The 18836-nt window shown below is 39.8% G+C and overlaps 1 protein-coding gene across 1 annotated transcript in view; it reads left to right on the forward strand.

The window, feature by feature from the left end:
• UNC13A (unc-13 homolog A) overlaps window positions 1-18836 on the forward strand; it is a gene marked incomplete at both ends in the record, with an annotated part of 151259 nt that overhangs the window by 122063 nt on the left and 10360 nt on the right. Inside the window, 8 exons of the mRNA XM_081312539.1 lie at window positions 893-1022; window positions 2116-2204; window positions 2522-2674; window positions 4018-4141; window positions 10756-10794; window positions 13709-13738; window positions 16114-16170; window positions 17828-17908. Of these exons, the coding sequence (XP_081168665.1) occupies window positions 893-1022; window positions 2116-2204; window positions 2522-2674; window positions 4018-4141; window positions 10756-10794; window positions 13709-13738; window positions 16114-16170; window positions 17828-17908 (703 nt within the window). The remainder of the gene's footprint in view (window positions 1-892; window positions 1023-2115; window positions 2205-2521; window positions 2675-4017; window positions 4142-10755; window positions 10795-13708; window positions 13739-16113; window positions 16171-17827; window positions 17909-18836) is intronic.

Raw genomic sequence — 18836 nt, forward strand, 5'->3', positions numbered from 1 at the left:
CACTGCAGTATAAGAGTGGAAGAAAGCTTAGTGCACAGCTAATTGTATCCTGACAGGATGAGAATCCAAGAATATGTGTTTTGTTTATGAATGCCATAGAAGAAAAATAGAAGGACAGTATATAGAGCCAAACATAGAGGGGCATCGAATAAATCTTTAACCCTCTATTTGCACCATACTGCCCCTTTGGGGTTAGGAGGTCCTGAGGTATGAAGATTCATTGTTATGGAATTTGAACCTCCAATGCAAATATCTGGAGGGCAGATATGCAGGAACTAGAACAGAGTATAAAACATGTATAGAAATTGCACAGAAGTAGATGCTGGCTAAAAGTTATTTAGAAGTTTCACTGAAGTTAGAGTTGTATAGGAGGTGAACATTAATGGGGATAGTCGGCTTTTCCAGCTTTCTTTGCTGGAAATGAATACCAGCTTCAGAGAGATTGCTTTATTGTTTTAGAGTTTTACCCTTTCCTATATTGCAGTTGCCCTTAGTATTGGTTTAATAGAACTGAGGGGGGTTGACCAACAATATTGGTTTAACAGAAGTGAGGGGACTTAACCAAGATTGCCCCTGAAACTGGAAGATGCTAGAATCACAGAGCTGGATGAGAACCTTGGATGTAATTTACCCTAAGGTCTCTTTGATGCAGGATCTGCTAACATCAGATGTCAGTTTGTCAAATGTCAGCCTCAGTTTGAAGACCTTCAGCAAAGGGAACATATCACTTCACAGGATAGATTATTCTATTGCTGGATAATTCTTACCATCAGGAAACTCCTCCAGAAATCTAACTTGAATCTGGTCCTGCTCCTCCAGGGCAAGAGTTGCTCCATTTCATACCACAATTGATGTCCATCTCAACCACAATGTTCATATGTTTGTTGATCAGAGATAGACCTGCCTTTAAATGTGTTTGTGTACGTGTGTTTCTTCTGTTCCAGCCTTGTATCCTGATGAACAACATACAGCAGTTGCGTGTCCAGCTGGAGAAGATGTTTGAAGCTATGGGGGGGAAAGAGGTTTGCATTTTTGAATTATCTTGGACACCTGGGCTGGAAGTGGACCAGACAGGCACAGAAAGACATGATGGGTCTTAGTCATCTGTTGTAGGCATCATCTCTGTTGATCTGCAAGGTCTCTTCTCCGTTCACCCATTAGACCTGGAGGGTAGATTTGATTTCTCATCAATAAGGGAAAGGTTTTTCTTTCATTTGATTAAGGTGGGTGGAGATGGAGAAGCTGTGCCCAGCTTGACGTGCCTGAAGTTACAAATTCAAAAGAAATTGTATCAACTCTGGATTCTTTGAGTTCCCTTTTTTTTTGCCTTCTCATCTTGGATATTGAATACAATTCTCAAACTAGTAGAAGGTGGGAAATTCATGGGATCTTTTTTTTCTTTTTCATTGACAAAAGGTATTTCAAGTGTCTAAAATGCAAATTTTGAATCAGTTTGAAATTGGTTTACTTTCCAGAGATCATGTGAGAGAACTCTTGACTAGATCTCCTCAGCCCAATGATCTGCTTTATTTTTCTATTGATCAGCTTTTTGTTTCCACTCCCCTCCGTTTATCCCTCACTTTCAGTGCTTTTGTTACATTTATTTATCTAAAACATTAATATTGCTAAATGGATTTCCAGGCTAGTGTAGAAAATTTTAATCTGAGGAATAATCAGCTATCTAATAAAGTAAGCAGAAGCTTGCAAGTGGGCTGAAATAGTATTCCAGAAAGATAGAGGATTTGTCTATCTCTTTAACACCAGATCTCAGCCCTCTGCACACTTCTTGGGAAAATTTAAATTTGAGCCAAATTGACAATATCATTAATACACTGAACAGCCAAACATTCTGTGATATCATACCGGTGAAAAACTGCCTTTGCTAGATAAATACATATAACACTTATATTGGAGTCTCTTTAGACTGGGGTGAAGCATTTAAGCCCCTGTTAAGTAAATAAATAAGCAAATACGCATATATACAGACATACAGACATGCATACGTACATACATACCCCATTTGAGTTAAATTCTGGAAGCTGGCTTCTATTATTTAAGCAGGGTGATTTGGGTTATTGCTCATAATCATTGTTGTTTTTTTCTCTCTCCTCTCAGTTGGACACAGAAGCCAGTGATATCCTCAAGGAACTTCAGGTGAAGCTCAACAATGTCTTGGATGAGCTAAGCCGAATATTTGCAACCAGGTAGGGCTAGTTCGGAAGACTAATGGGATGTTAACTTGAAATCATTTTCTTGATAGTGGATGTATACAATGGAGCGGGACGGCAAACTGGACCAGGCCCACTTATTAGTGAAAGCACAAGACATTTTGACATTAGTTCAAGACTTCTGGACCAGCCTTCCTCAATTTTGCCTCTTCCAGCTCTGTTGAGCCTACAGTTCCCAACCAGAAATTAGGGGAGTTGCCAACAGAACACCTGAGCATGGTGCCAGGTTAAGGGAGGCTAGTCTTGTCTCTCCTTTAGTAAAACATCAGGTGAGCGCTTCTCTTTCTCTCCAGTTTTCAGCCGCATATAGAGGACTGTGTGAAGCAGATGGGAGACATCCTCAGCCAAGTGAAAGGCACCGGGAACGTGCCTGCCAGTGCCTGCAGCAGTGTGGCTCAGGATGCTGACAACGTCTTACAGCCTATTATGGACCTGCTGGATAGCAAGTGAGTGCAGATCCAGGGGTATAAGGTAGAAATTTTAGCTACCAGATTTTGGGTGTTTATTTGTTGCGTTTCTATTTCATTTTTTTTAATTATTTCAATTACTTTTTTTCCTGTATATATATATATATATATTCTTTATTAAACCATTTGCTGTTTCTTGACCTTTGTTAAAAACCGTATTTCTCTTTCGATTATTCTTTAAGTAACAGTCAGAACGATTTTTTACACAGGCAAGTTGTTAATGTATAATTTGGCTGCTGAATATAATTCTTGAAGGTTAGATGCAGTCTGCCTACTCAGTGTTGGTTTTCTATGTTTTTCATTATATACGCATGGAGAAAATTCAATTAAAAGAAACTAAGAAGTACCTCCATAGTGAGATTTGGTCCAGCAGTGATAGAGTCTTCTTTGTGGTCTGTGCTTTGTAGTCAAGGTAGTCCTTGACTTACAACCATTTGTTTAGTGACCATTCAAAGTTACAACAGCACTGAGAAACATGACCTATGACCAATCCTCACACTTAGGACCGTTGGAGCCTCCTCACAGTCACATGATCAGAATTCGGGTGCTTAGCAACTGGTGTGTATTTGCGATGGTTGCAGTGTCCCGTGGTCATGTGATTGTCACTTGTCGCTTTCTCAGCCAGCAAGCAAAGTCAGTGGAGGAAGCTGGATTCACTTAACAACCTGCACAAAAAAATGTGATGTGACTCACTTGAAAAATGCCTTGCTTAGCAAAGGAAGTTCCAGTCCCAACTGTGGTCATAAACTCAGTTTATCTGTACTGAGCATATTCTATGGGGCTGCACTTCTTCCCACTTAGCTCAGTAAATAAAGAGGGAAGTCAGCAGAAAAAGCAAATGCTGTCAAGATTTTGCCTTTTCCATTAAAAAGACTCTGTGATTGCTGGACCTTTCAGGAACAGGCTGAAGTTGGCAGTGATTGTAACTTTGCTACCTTAAGCATGGGCAGAAGTTTCCATACCTGCAAAATAAAAATCCAGATGATCCTTAGATGATCCCAAAGAGCTACACTTCCCTGTACGGTATCTCTTTGCTGCAATCTATGACTGTTTGGACTTTTGCACTCTAAATCAATAGAGAAGGGGACATGGGTGGCTTCAACTCCCTTCCTAGCAATCTCAACTGCTGGGGGATTTCTAAGACAGAGAAGATGCTTGGGGAATCTTTGTTCGTGTGAATGCATGCACATAAATAGGCATTTTCTTGATCACCCCTCTCCGAGCAGGCCATACGATACTTGAGCCCCAAATTTGTCTGTCCTAGCTGTTAACCTTAAAATGCTCATCCTCTTCTTTGTTGCATTAACTTTTTTCCATCTTAGCTTGACTCTGTTTGCCAAAATTTGTGAGAAGACTGTCCTGAAACGAGTGCTGAAGGAACTCTGGAAACTTGTCATGAATACAATGGAGAAGACAATTGTACTTCCTCCACTAACTGACCAGACGGTGAGTCCCACTAGCATGGGATGAATATCCTCCTTCTGGCCCCTGCAACCAACTTTCCCAATATTCTGGGGATGTGGCAAACTAGACATTTTCTGTGAGGGACCAGCTTAAAAGCGACTTGATATCCTGTCAGAAAATATGCACTGGCCACATGATTCAGTAAGGTTCTCCACTTGGATTTGAACTAGGTACATTTCTGGGCCTCATTGTTCAGATGCGTGTTTCACATAAACAAAATGCTATAACTGTTATGATGTCTCTAAAACCTCGGGTCTATTTCTGCAAAAGTCAAAAGGGACTCAGGCTCCTTCTACGGACTCTTCTTTGGAAGACAAATGGAAGTAAACTAGAATTAGAATTCTGTGGAATGAGATCTTATAGTTTTCTTTAGACCTAACTCATCTCCTAACATATAAGAACGGGAAATACAGACACAAACATTGCCCTTCCTTTCTTTGGATACTCTTCTCATTCCCCTACATACTTAGAGGTTGGCTTTCTACAGCAGGGTCCTCGATCTCTGGAAGTTCTCCATGCAGTTCTGAACCTGGGAAATGAGGTTTGAAATTTCAGGTGTGCTTCCGTAAATATCGATAGCTCTCCATTATAGATGATTCTCCTCTATGTTTGACAGATGATAAAGATACGAGCCTTTGGAAACATGGATTCTGTCTTGGGTACAAGTTTTCCATTTGTGTGCAGTGTTGACTCTGTTTCTTCTGAGCTAAATTTGACCATCTCTGTGAATCAATCAGAGGAAGTCTTGGGGTGTCCCGGATTTTTCTCAGTTCGTCCCACTTTCAGAGGCCATTCTGTTCTTAAATTATAGTAGTAGCCAGGATGAAGTTCCTTTCAACCAATTCTCTTAGCTCCTGTTTTAAAGAGCTAAGATGGGATATAAATTGACTGAGCCAGAAAGAGGGTTTAGGAGTAGTTCTTGTGGTTTGCTTACAGCCTTCCCATATCATGGTTGGATAACCAAGGTTATCGTATGGGCAGGTTTTCCAGCCTAACTCAGGAAAAGAACCCCAAATATTAAAAGAGCCTTGGTGGAGCAGTGGGCTAATGCCTCCTTAAGTAACACCAGCTGCCTGCAATTAGTGCAGGTTCGCATCCCACCAGGCTCAAGGTTGACTCAGCCTTCCATCCTTCCGAGGTAGGTAAAATGAGGACCCAGATTGTTGGGGGCAATTAAGCTGACTTTGTAATAATGCCGCTTGGGGGTGTGTGTGAAAGCCCTAATAAGCAGGCATATACATAGAATGAAGGCTACTGCTAAGCTTGTAAGCCGCCCTGAGTCTTCAGAGAAGGGCGGGATATAAATGGAATTAAAATAAAAAAATAAAATAAAATAAATATCACGGTGGAAGCTACAGTTGCATCAGAGATGTCATTTTCAAAACCAACAGATGTATCTTCGGACTGTTGTTCTTTACACTGCAGATGAGTAGCCGGCATGACTAAATGTTCCTTTCTTCACATAATTAAACAAACAATTCACTGTAGAAAAGTAGCATTTCTGGATCAAAGGCTAGCTTTTTCTCTAAGATGCAAATAGATGTTCCAGGGGGAGACTTCCGTCTTTTTTTTTTGTAGAAGAGTGAAGCTCTTTAGAAGAATAGAGAGTTCTGGAGCTCCGATTTAGGGAACGCTTGGAGATAAGTGAAGCAGAGATGGGACAAAGAGGGTATGAAAGCAAAAAAAAAGAAACAATTTACATTTAGTAGTGTTCCTCCTGGGGGGGGTTTTCTCCTCTTCTCACTAAAAACAGTGGTTTATAGCTATGGACATTATAGTGAAAGACCCAGTTGATATCTATGGAGATTCTCAGCCATCCAGGTCATGGTTGTCCCAAAGGTGCTTTTTCAAGAGGCAACTGGACTTTCTTGTTTTTCTCTGAAGACGTTCCGCTTCTCATCCAAGAAGCTTCTTCAACTCTGGCTGGATGGTGGGGAATGGAAGGATTTATACTCCTTGCAGACAGCTGGTCATTTGCATGCTTTTAGAGAGTGATTGAGGCCACTTGGAGTTTTATCTGTGTCCTCAGGGTCACCTGATTGGTGCAAATGAGTATGAAGCCTCCTTGGAACTGCTGAAAGGACTGTGTTGTAGACCGGAGATAAATGATGTTGTATCCCTCCCCCTCTGTTGAGAGAGGGCTGTTCAGTTTTGATATAGATGGCCTCTTTGACCCCTCTTTCAAACCACATTTTGGACAGAGAGGACTGCTGGTTGGAAAGAAGGGTCAAAGAGGCCATTTATGTCAAAATTGAACAACCCTCTCTCAACAGAAGGGGAGGTATATGATATCATTTATCTCCAGGGAGTGCACATCTATTCTTGCAGCACCTACTGGTATCAGCAATTGCCCCTAGAGAATTGCTTCCTTGTCTTTCAGAGGCAAGCAAAGATGGCGCTCTTCTGTCCTACCTTTGATCCTAGGTGACTGCAGACACTGCCAGAATATTCCATAAGAATATGATTGCTTTACTTTCTATTCTTTTAATCTAATTTATTTTACTATACATTACCTAGACGCCATCAGAATCGTTATTTTATTCTTCTTCTCCTAGTTCAATGTTTCTCAAACTTAGCAACCTGAAGATGTGTAGATTTCACCTTCCCAGCAGTCCTCAGCCAACGGGAAATTCTGGGAGTTGAAGTCTACACATCTTCAAGCCACCAGTGTTAAGAAACACTGTCTTAGGCAAACTCAACTTGTAGAGACTTTGTGGGTTGGTGTGTGTTTGTGTGTGTGTTTGTATGTGTGCGTGTTACATCTTGAGAAATTCTGAGACTGGCAATTAAGGAAAAATCTGGGCATAAATTAAATTTCCAGATGTTGAGAATCTTAACTTTCCTGTTGAAAGGATATAATTGAGAGAGGTATGGGGCCAGAATTACTAAAGAGGAAACACTGGGGGGGGGTGTTCTCTTTTTTTCTTCATCCCAGGCAGGACAGTCTTTATGTTTCAGCCCCCTTAGAATCCTTCAAGATTTCTAATTGCAGATTGGGTGGGTGTAGGTGATTTGGGAAGCAAAGAATAAGAGAAATGTTTCTTGGAACAGAATAGTCTTCCTCAATCTGATGTTGCAATGGACCATAACTTCTTCATCCTCAGTCAGATTGGGTTTTTGAATGTGCTGTGTTGTGATGTGATGTGAGAGAGGCTGGAAAGTATAATCCAAAACAGCTGGAAGGTGAGAGATTAGAAAAGGATGCAATGAAATCTAGATACTCTTTTCTGTGACTCATCTCATTCCTCCTTTACATTGTTCTCATTTCACTTTCACTTAAAGTTTCTTTATACGTAAGTTCTTTGAACCCAAGAACTAGGACATTGCTAAAGAATATACTTTTGTTGCACCTCTACAAATACATGAGGAACAACTTAGCCTTTTTGTACATGCTTAGAAAGAAATTCACTTTAACAGCTTCTTTCTAAAGCTGAGCTGATGAATACTCAGTAGTGAAATCTTGCAAGCCAAGAATTTAGTCGTGAATTGACTAGCCAAGTCCCACCATGTCCTTCCTCTAACTAGCTCATTTTCCTAAGGTGAGGACATACCTCTCAGTATGCAGTTCTGTGTTCAAATGGTCTTTCTAAAAATGCTACCCTAATTTAAAATGAGCGTGAAGGTTGAGTCCCTGTCATTAAACTGATGATTCGTGTGATTGAATTAAGGGAGGGTGTGGACAGGAACTTCAAGCTTAACCTAACTGACCTTAAATCAACATGGTTCTTCTACACCTGCCAGTCATTCTTCATATCTGTGATATTCACAGAGGAGATAACACTCCTGTATTGTACAGGGATGTTCCCATCAGTTCTCTGGTTGTGTTTCACGAGGGACTGTTGTATTTGTGGGAGGTTGTGGGGATGAGAATAAGTTGGGTGGGACACAATGGATATGAAGGTGATGGCCTACTCATGGTTATTCTTTCTAATTGCTCCGCTCCTCTCACCTTGGCAGATGATTGTAAGTACGGCAGGTCACCCCTGTCTCTCATGTTTGTCTCTCTCTCTCTCTCTCTCCTGCCCTGTCCATGTGCCTTGCGTCTAGTATCTTTCCTCCCCAAAGTAACTTGAGCTGGTTTTTCTGTTGTTCTGTGGTGGCTGCCTACCTTGTCCCCATGCCTTCTCTTCCTGCTCCTGCCCCTTCCCAACGCCTTTGCCTTTTTCTTGTTCTGTGCCCTCTTCCCCCTTGTTGCTGAGCTGCTTTGCGCCAGCTATGACGTCTTGGTGGAAAGTCTGTCCCTCACTTCTCCATGTCGGAAGCTATAATGGGGTTGTTTCCTGGGGAGCTGGGAGGAGGGGTCACTCTTGCCATTGAGTTACAAGAATCAGGAGTTCAGGTCTGCCTGTGAGACTTTCACAGGAAGGGTGAGGAAGTCAATTTTTGAGAAGAGCTTTCTTCAAATTCAGTCTCCCCCCTCCCTTCCATTCTTTGGAGTTGTAAAGGAACAACCTGTCTGGTGAAAATGTTCCTTGCATATGGGAGGATATAGACTTGGAGGAATATTGGATGAAGAAGACATGAGATCCCAAGTGGTCTTTGGTGGGCACCTTGCTACAGATACATTACTCTGCTATGGCCCAAAGGTAGGGATGTATCATGAGAAGAGGACATGTCTACTGCACTTTAGGTCAGTGCGAGCTTTTCAAATTGAATATGTGAGACTTACCATCCCCAACCTGATTTCCTCCAAAGTTGGTGGCTGTGCAGTGCCCAGCATTCCCAGTCAACATGGTGCCCATCTCTAAATGGTGTCCATCTAGTAGACATTAAGTTAGGTAAGTTTATCTTACGCTTTGGGACCTTAGCTACTAACTCTTCCAAGGCACACAGGCTGAGGGGACATATCAACAAACTATCATCAAATAAATCCCCTCAAACACATACACACATTTTAGGACATGGATCCACCCCTATTGCCAGGCCTATTGGGCCAAGAGGTCACATCTGTACATTTTTTTTTATACTAACCTAGGCATATCACAATTATTAGAGTTAAGGTTTAATCCTGCCCTCTTTTGGAGACTATCATTTCAGTGTTTTCACATTATTTCCCATAGGGATAGATAAAAGCATTGTCCCTTCTCAGTGCCCTGACCTTCTAATTTCCTTTAACAGATCCTACACCAAGCATTTAATGTGTCCATCCCTTCCTTAGCTATAATTCTGTAAATCCAACCTTCTCTAGCCAGGTGCTCTGCAGGTATATTGGATTACAATTCCCACCATCTCCTAGCCAAGCTACCAAGTATTAAAGTCCATCTGTAACTAGTGGACTTCTCAAAATGATCTGCTTGGTCTCTAGGAAAAGAGACTATTGGTTGGTCTTTGATCTGATCTAGCAGCCAGGGTCTTAATCTTAATCATAATCTTCAGTGTAAACAGAAGTCAGTCATTGAAAGATCATCTTTATCACATGGTTTACATGATAAGAATTTTTCATGTTGCCAATGGAATTGGCAAATGACTATAAATAACTTTTGCATTTCACCTCAAACTATATAGAGTACAGTATTTGATTATTAAATAAATCCACTTTCTGAGTTCATACAATAGATGAACTACCAAGCAAACCAGGCTTGTACAATACACTAAGCCAGACACACACCAGTACCAAGCCAAAATTAAAATTAACCAAGATTAACACATGTGAAGACATCCGCTAGGTTGCTATTTTAAGCATATTGTGTGAACAGAATTGCTAAAGGCGTGATAGCTTTATTCATACTACACATTCCTATAGGATAATGGGGCAGAATTTTGATAATTCTGACAGTTGTAGAATTTGGAAGAAAAAAGGAAGAAGGTTCCAGTTAGTTAATGTTAATATAGTGATATACAAAACAAAATAACAAAAGCAATATAAATTCCAAATCAAATAACAGTAAACACAAGTACGACAATGTTGGAATATCCAAGGGTACAAACCTATTATTGCTCACATTTTCTTTTGAAGAGCTCATTTTTCACTAGGTTCTGGAAAATCAGGGGCTAACATAGCCTCAAGGCACCACAAACAAGAAACAATATTTATTGGGCCCTGCCCCCAAACTCTTAAAAGCTATAAAATACAAAGCAAGTGGGTTATATATCCAGGGGCCAAGGGCGTTATAGATAAAAACCAATATTGCAACTAGAATTCATGGTTGACCACAGTGGCATCACATGACTCCAATGACTTCATTCCTCAATAAGAAGGCTGCTGCATTTCAAACTAACTGCAATTTATAGGTAGTCTTCCAAAGCAGGTTTGTGTTGAGGGCATTGCAGTAGTTCAGCTATGCAAGCAAGAGTGATTGTCTCCAGGGCTGGATGTCATAAGCCAGTTCTTGTGACCTACTGTATATCTATTTCTGACCAATTTGGGGTGTTGTTCAGATGAGAAGAAGTGATTCTTTGGGGGCAAAATGCAGATTCAGTGCCAAGTTTAGCCTACATCTTCTGACGATGCTGTTCTCTAGAGATAATCCCACGGTAATGGAGCCTGAATATCTCTCCTTCCTTTCCTCACTCCTTTTTCCTTGTGATACCCCTACCTAGACAGACATGTTTCTCCTTCCTTCCATACTGATCAATTTGTGATATTGTTTCTACAGGGAACCCTCTTAAGAAAGCATGGGAAGGGGACTGAGAAGGTAATGAGCCATTCTCACTCTTTTGTCTGTCTGTAGCAAAAGACCCAACTGACATTGCGTCCATCACCGACTCACCCAGCCCAGCTGAAATGTTCAAGAAGTCAGCTGTGGCTTTGACATCATTAAGGGTCGATCATTTTGTTTCATAGTTTATGTTGTTAAAATATATACTGTTGTGTGTCTTTGATTGTCTGGGGAGGGGCTGTTTAGTTTAGTAGCATGGATTTCATCTTCTAGAGAATCTGTATTTGTGTCCATACTGTGCAGCAGCAGCTTGGATGATATGACGGGCATTAGTTGGAATGCCACTCTCCATTAGAGCTACGGTAGCAGTTTAAGGGAGATAGAACTCCAAAATTGCTAGCCCAAAGTTCTTATCCTCTTATATTTGATAGAGGGGAGATAATGGGGATAGAGGTAGCAACTAACTTGGAGATGCCACTGTTATACATGATGTTTACCTCCATATATCTCTGATAAACAGATTGGGACAGTTTGTCTTGCATTCCAGCCATCCACCAATCCATTTTAACCAGAGACAAAAGTTGAGTGTATGTTTCGCTCCAAGTTATTCTTTCATTGTATAGGGTATATGGGGAAAAGGAGGGCAGGATATATACAGGGAGTTTTAGGGCAGAATACTGTGTACACAAAATACACACAATGAAATCTTGACTCAGCTGAGAAATAAGCCTTGTTGAATTCAGTAGTTCAACTCCCAACTAAATATAATAAATATTATAGATCAGTGTTTCTCAACCTTAGTAACTTTAAAATGAATGGACTTCAACTCCCAGAATTCCCCAGCCAACCATGCTATCTGGGAGTTGATGTCCACATATCTTAAAGTTGCCAGGGTTGGGAAATACAGATAGATAGATAGATAAATGGATAGATAGATAGATAGATAGATAGATAGATAGATAGATAGATAGATAGATAGATAGATAGATATTCATTCCCAAAGTTCAAACTTCTGATGGCATTTTTAATTTTGTTGAATTTTTTGTTGGATTTGTTATCTTTTTCTTCTGTAAATAGATTAATTCATTATTGCGGGGTAGATTTTTTGAATTTACTATAAAAACCACAGAAAGATTATTAATAAATCAATAAGTGAGCTATATACTGTTGTGAGCCTCCCAAAATCCAAAGAAGTTGACAGAACAGAAATTATGTGAAATAAATAAATAAAGGAGAATGTGTAGGAATGATAATTGAAAACATACTATAAAATTAAGATCCTAGCATACTAGATTGTGTTCTGGGGCTACTATTGGACCCTCTCCTACTCTTTTGGGGCTGCCAAGTGATCAGAAACTGTGTGGTATTAAATCATCTGGAAGTAGAATGCAAAAGAGGACTGTTCAAAAATGAAATAATGATGGGTAATTCAGGAATTAAGGATAATATAGTTCGTTATTGATAAATGCTGCATATACATATTAACATTTAATCATAAATCCAACACATATTAACATTAATAATAAAAGCTACATATACAATAGCTTTTCTGGACAGAAAATATATATTTTGGGGAAAAAACCAGATAAAATAATCTAGCTCCTTCATATTAAAGAGCTGTTGGATGTTGTTCATGCTATCAATTAAAGTGTTTTTCACTAGTTACAACAAACATCAAAGTTGAGAAATCTATTTCTAGGAGATGGGATATCATGTAGGCAGAAAAGAATGCAGGTCTTAAGGTGAAAGGTGTAAATTCTGGTTTAATATTAGAAAAAGAATAATGATATTGATAGTAGTTTGGTTATAGAACTAATCTTCAAGCGGAGAACTCGTCTCTCTCTCTTTTTTTTCTGTGGAAACTTTAGATCAAAGGGTAGGCAGAAGTTGAGGGGTAGCTGATCAATAAGCCAAGTGTTCTGTGAGTAATATGGAAATCAGAGTATGCTTTGTCTGAACCAATTGCCAGTCATTGCTGAAGCATGCACATCTCTATCGAGGTCCACCATTCCTTCCTCAAAGGAATTAAAAAGCAGGAGGTTCCCTTCTTCACAAGCCAAATGTTCAAAGCAAAGAGCAGTAATGTGAATAAGATCCATTCATTTTTCTTCAAATCTTGACTCAGAGATTGGATGAGTGGTGTTTATTGAAGACATCATTTGCTTCCTATTCATTGTCACTTGTTTAAATCTTGGAGGATAAATGGTTTGGCTTTGTCATACTTTTGGCCCTGAGTTAGATGATTTCCTAGGTCAGAGATCTAAGCATATTTATGGTGTAAAGTCTCCCTTGGCCAGGGAGTACATGAGTCATTAAGCCTGCCTATATTTCAAAAATTGAATTAGGTCTTATCATATTTTAAATGAGAGCTACAACCCAAACTCTGACTGAGCTGGGTTAGATATGCAAAAGGAGAAGTTTAGCAGAAAATTAGGAGATTAACAGAAGAGTCCTATGGTGATGGAAATTTTTAAAACTTAGAACAATGGACTATAAATGATTCATTTTGGATCATGAGTAAAGAATAATGAAAACCTTCAAGGAGGAGAGGGATTTCAAAAGTAGCTCCATGAATTCATTATAATTAATCTGGTAGAAATCAGTTCTAAAGTTTTTAGTGTAAGTTCAAACAAAAGAGTCGTTCTGGAGGATGCGTTATGAAAAGTAGCACAACTCCAGTTTAACTTTTCTTAATTTTCTGTTTAACCCATTTAAAATAGCAATGCAGATCAACACTCCATACACTGGTCGTGACATTTACAATAAAAATAGCTTTCCTCCAGATCTGATGTTGTCCAGGTGTGCCGATAACCCTATTGTCCCAGCCATTGCGGTCTTTGCAAAGATGGCATCTGATGTCAGCATGGTTGTGGGGAAGGGAGGGTGTTATATTGCTATCATAGGTTTTCTATATGCTGCAATCACACAAATAGTGATGTTCTTTCCACAGCCTAGGGTGAAGCTCCCCAGTCACACTGAAGTAAGGATTCTCCATTTAATTCTTGTTCTGCTTCATCTATTTTGTTTTCTTGCCTATCCTCCCCATGAAAATCTCCCACCTGCCAGTCTTTCTTTCCTGTGGTCATTTGAATCTTTTGTCTGTTTGTCTCTCTTGTCCTTCTTTCTTGCCAGAATTTGCTACTTGGAACTGGCTGCTCTTTTAAAACCTCATTGTTTGTTAGTCTCTGTTTCCAACCAAAACCCCAGCAATTGTTCAATATTTTCCTTCTGAAATCTTTTGCTCAGCTTGCTTGCTTGACTGTTTGCATGTGAGTGGGTAGAGGGAGGGCATGGGGGGAGGGGGGGTTGGGTTTGGAGGGCTGTGGAAGACATCCAAACCGTAGGGGCAGAGAGGGAGGGATGAAGATGTACAACCAAATATGTGGGGAAATGATTGAGTAGATGGGGCAGAGGAACTGTTGCAAGCAAATGAGGCTTTTCAAAAGGGGTGGGGACTCTCTGTGTTGCTATATAAAATGTTTGTATCTTGGTCATCAGCTGAAAAGACTTCCAAAGAGCCTTGTGCATGGTTAGGAGAAAAAAGGATAGTTCCTCTCCTTGAGAATAAATGCATTACTGTATATGAAGGCTTCAATTGACCAAAGCTGGGGTAGGGGGTCAATAGATAGGGACTTGCATAGTAACAACCATAAAAATGGCAACTTGAAATGTAAGATGAGTAAATTGTAAAGTGGATGGATGGATGGATGGATGGATGGATGGATGGATGGATGGATGGATGGAAAAATGATTGATTATATTGGATGTCTGTAAAACAAATAGAAAAGTGAAGGATTAATAGATCCAAATGAAATCACTCTACCATTGTGGAATCTAATGGATTTTTTTTTTGTCCTTTTGTGGGGGGAGTATGGGGTAGAATTGCAAGTAGTCTGTGAGTTGTCCACTCTTGCTCCAGAGACTGGGTGAGCTTCTGATATAGTGAAGGGGCATGAATTGGATTTTGTGGCTGGCAATGATTCAAAACACAGTCTGGAAAGCCATTCACCAATGAACCCACAAGATGCAGTATTCAGAGTCTGTTATTAAGAAATCTGGATTTATAAATAATGGTTGTTCAAATGCCCTCTACTAAGCATTTTGTGATTTACAGCAGAATGTATGCATATTCCACCAGTGCAAATAGGCTGCTTTCAAGAAACTGTGTATGACAATATCACTAATGTTGCATCTGTAAGGAATTGAATATGTATGTAGGAGGATGAACTATGTTATTCAGGGTTCAGGATCTTTCTTGGAAATTTATTCAAGTATAGGAGTCGGGACTATTCTATACCTTTATATTGATTATGGAGTGTATTACTTTGAACTGTGTATGTAGCCAGTATTTTTTTTATATAGAAGAAGAAAACCCCCTAAATATTTGTCATAATCATGTGAGAAAAGATCAGAACTTGGTCATATCATATCAGAATTGTTCCATTACTGAATAATATATAGTAGTGATTGCTGGGGGCCAGGATTGTCACCTTAATCCACATAGCTGTTGATACTCTCTAAGAAAATTGGTGAAATAGGATTTATCTTTATAGAATCCAGGCAGTTTCTCTGTGGGCTTAGTTATTTTTTCTTTGATTATCATTTCTACTAGTTTGCCCATTAGAGGCATTAAGCTGATCAGCCTATGATTTCATCTATTTCCCTGTTTAAAAATTGGGGTCACATTGGATAACTTCCAATGAGCTATATATCATGAACAAGGACTCTGGTTCGGTGTCATAAGATTAAAATCAAAGACATTTTAATTCAGAAAGAGAAGTTCAGAAGTTTCTTTCTTTTCCACTCAGGTAAAAATTGTGAATAATGTTAAGTCAGGAAATGTTATGTTAAGGAATCTGCATTTTCATTTAAAATGTTCTTTAAAGACTATGAAGACCTAATAAAAGGAACAACAGGTTTTCTGAAAACTGGAAGGTATGTATTTACATATCTAATCATCTTTGTTAGGTTTACAAATAAATAATATTCTTAGAAATAAAAGTAGATTATTCAAGAGACAAAGCAACTATCCAATGAGAAAAAAAAATCTAAAAATTTGCTCCAGTAGCCCAAATGATCATAGGATCATTAAATCCTTAGGTGACACAAAATATCTATGCTGTAATTGACTTGACAGTCCCTTATTAAAAAGCCATAATATAATTCCCAAGTCTGACAAAATAAATCAATTATGCAGTATATTATAATGGCATTCCTGTGAATTTTTTTGCAAAAACAAGCTCCCCTGAATAGGTCACCTGATTTTCTTACCCTAAATTATAAAAAGTGGGTGTGAAATTGCCTCCTTCTCTTTATTATATATCCTTTCTTCTTTTCATTCTTCCTGCTCTTCAGGGTACACAGATGATCTTCAATGCAGCCAAGGAATTAGGGCAGCTTTCAAAATTGAAGGTAAGCAATGCAAGGAAAGATTAGCAAAGTCAGAGTCAGTCAGACAGAAGACCAGCTTCTGTGCTTACAAGCATATTGAAAGGGACAATTACATCATAGAAATGGTAAGAACCCAACCATCCACCCATCTTAAAGCTGCCGAGGTTAAGAAACACCGGTCTGTACAGTACAGACTGTGAGACATATGCATGAGGTCAAATAATCAAAATGTTGTTTTGAAATTTGTGACCCCTTATGTTGCATAAGGGGGACGCGGTGGCTCAGTGGGTTAGGACGCTGAGCTTGTCGATCAGAAGGTCGGCAGTTTGGCGGGTCGAATCCCGAGTGCCGCGTAGCAGAGTGAGCGCCTGTTACTCGTCCCAGCTTCTGCCAACCTAGCAGTTCGAAAGCACGTAAAAATGCAAGTAGAAAAATAGGGACCACTATGGTGGGAAGGTAACAGCATTCCGTGCGCCTTTGGCGTCTAGTCATGCCGGCCACATGACCACGGAGACGTCCTCGGACAAGCGCTGGCTCTTCGGCTTTGAAACGGAGATGAGCATTGGCCCCTAGAGTCAGAAACGACTAGCACACCTTTACCTTTACCTTTACCTATGTTGCATAAATTAAGTCAGTGTATTTGTTTAGGATTCAGATTATTGTGGAAACTCAGTAAACAAGATTAATTCAATAAACCAAGGGTTAGTTTGTGGCACGAACAATTAACAAATTAATTATTAATTGAACAATTAATCAGTGGAATAGCTTGCCTCCTGCAGTGGTGGGGGCTCCATCACTGGAGGTTTTCAAAAATAGACTGAGCGACCATTTGACCAGGATGGTATAAAGTCTCTCCTGCCTTGAGCAGGGGGTTAGACTAGAAGACCTCTGAGGCCACTTCCACCCCTATGATTCTAATCAACCCACCTTCTGCATTCATGAGCAAGTTTGGCCTAGTTGTTAAGGCGCCATGCTATAAAGCAAGAGACCATAAGTTCAAATCCTGTTTTAGCCCTGAAAGCCCACTGGGTGACTTTGGGCCAATCACCAGGAGACTGTGAATTCTAGTTCTGCCTCAGTCATGAAAGATGATGGGGTGACTTGGAGCCAGTCACTCTCTTTCAGCCCAACCACTTCGCAGGGTTGCTACTGTGTGAAAAATAGGAGGAGGAAAGTGTGTTGGATATGCTTGCCGCCTTGAGTTATTTATAAAAATAATAAAGGTGGGATATAAATAAATAAAAATTAATCTTACAACAGAGAGTGTTACTGAGTTGTTAAATGCAAATGTAAGGGTTGGGGAAGAAAAGAAGAGTGAATCCTATTGTGTTTCATTTTTCTCGGGCAGAGAGACATTGTTATTTTTAGGAGGAAATTTATCTTTTTGTTCCTGTTGGCTGGCTACAGTATTTTTCCTCTCTGTTAGAGAATGATTCTGAGAACAAAAGTAGCCAACAAGGAATTGAACTGTGTGGGAACTTGGAAGAGAGTCGAAACAATCTGATCAATCTTCCTTTCCCATTCAAATCACCCAAATGCCCTTCTTAAAGGTCTAGGTTTCCAAATGCAGCCTCAGAATGAATACATAGGGTGGCTCGTGGTTAGAGATGTAGAGAAAACAGAAGTTATGGTTATCTTGTGCGGACAGTTATTACACATCATGGCTTCTTCCTGCCAGGATCACATGGTACGTGAGGAAGCTAAGAGTTTGACACCCAAACAGTGTGCTGTGGTGGAACTTGCTCTGGATACCATCAAGGTAAATAATTCTATGTTCTCCCCACCCTTTATCGCAGCTAAATTCTAGATCAGTGTTTCTTAAGCATGGGAACAAGCTGGGGAATTCTGGCAGTTGAAGTCCAGCCATCTTAAAGTTCCTAAGCTTGAGAAAGACTCTTTTAGATTCTGAGAACAAGTTGAATTTCAGCGGGTACATATGGGTTTAACTGAAATTCCCATTTTTCAGTATTTGTCATTTTAGAATCAGTATGGTATGGTGGATAGGCCATTGGGAAGTTCTGGGTTCAAATTGCTGCTTGTTGAATGGCCTTGAGGAAATCATCATCTCGGATCCAATCTTAGCTATCCTGGGTCTATAAAGTAGGATAATGTCACTGACACCTATTACCATAACTGAAATGAGTGGAAATGAAGTAAAAGTGGTGCTATGGCTAGAAATGAGTTGAAGATCTTACAGTTAAATTTACACAGGTCTAATTAAGGTTAAACTCGGTTAACTTGTATGTAACACTGGGCATTGCCTAAATCTAGTCAGTTTGGTTTATTTATATGCTACAGATAGTCCGCAACTTACGACAACAGTTTAGCCCAAAATTTATTTTGCTAAGTGAGACAGCTGTAAAGTGAATTTTGCCCCATTTTGCAACCTTTTTGCCACAGTTGTTAAGTGAATCACTGCACTTGTTAAGTTAGTAATGTGGTTGTTAAGTGAATCTGGCTTCCCCCATTGACTTTGATTGTCAGAAAATTACAAAAGGGGATCACATCACTCCGGGACACTGCAACCGTCATAAATGCGAGTCAGTTGCCAAGCGTCCAAATTTTGATCAGGAGACCATGGGGATGCTGCAATGGTTGTAAGTTGTAAAAAATGGTCATAAGTCAATTTTTCAGTGTTGTTGTAACTTTGAACAGTCACGAAACAAATGATCGTATGTCGAGGATTA

This window comes from Vipera berus (genome assembly GCF_964194415.1).
Source record: "Vipera berus genome assembly, chromosome: 1".
NCBI classification, from domain to species: domain Eukaryota; kingdom Metazoa; phylum Chordata; class Lepidosauria; order Squamata; family Viperidae; genus Vipera; species Vipera berus.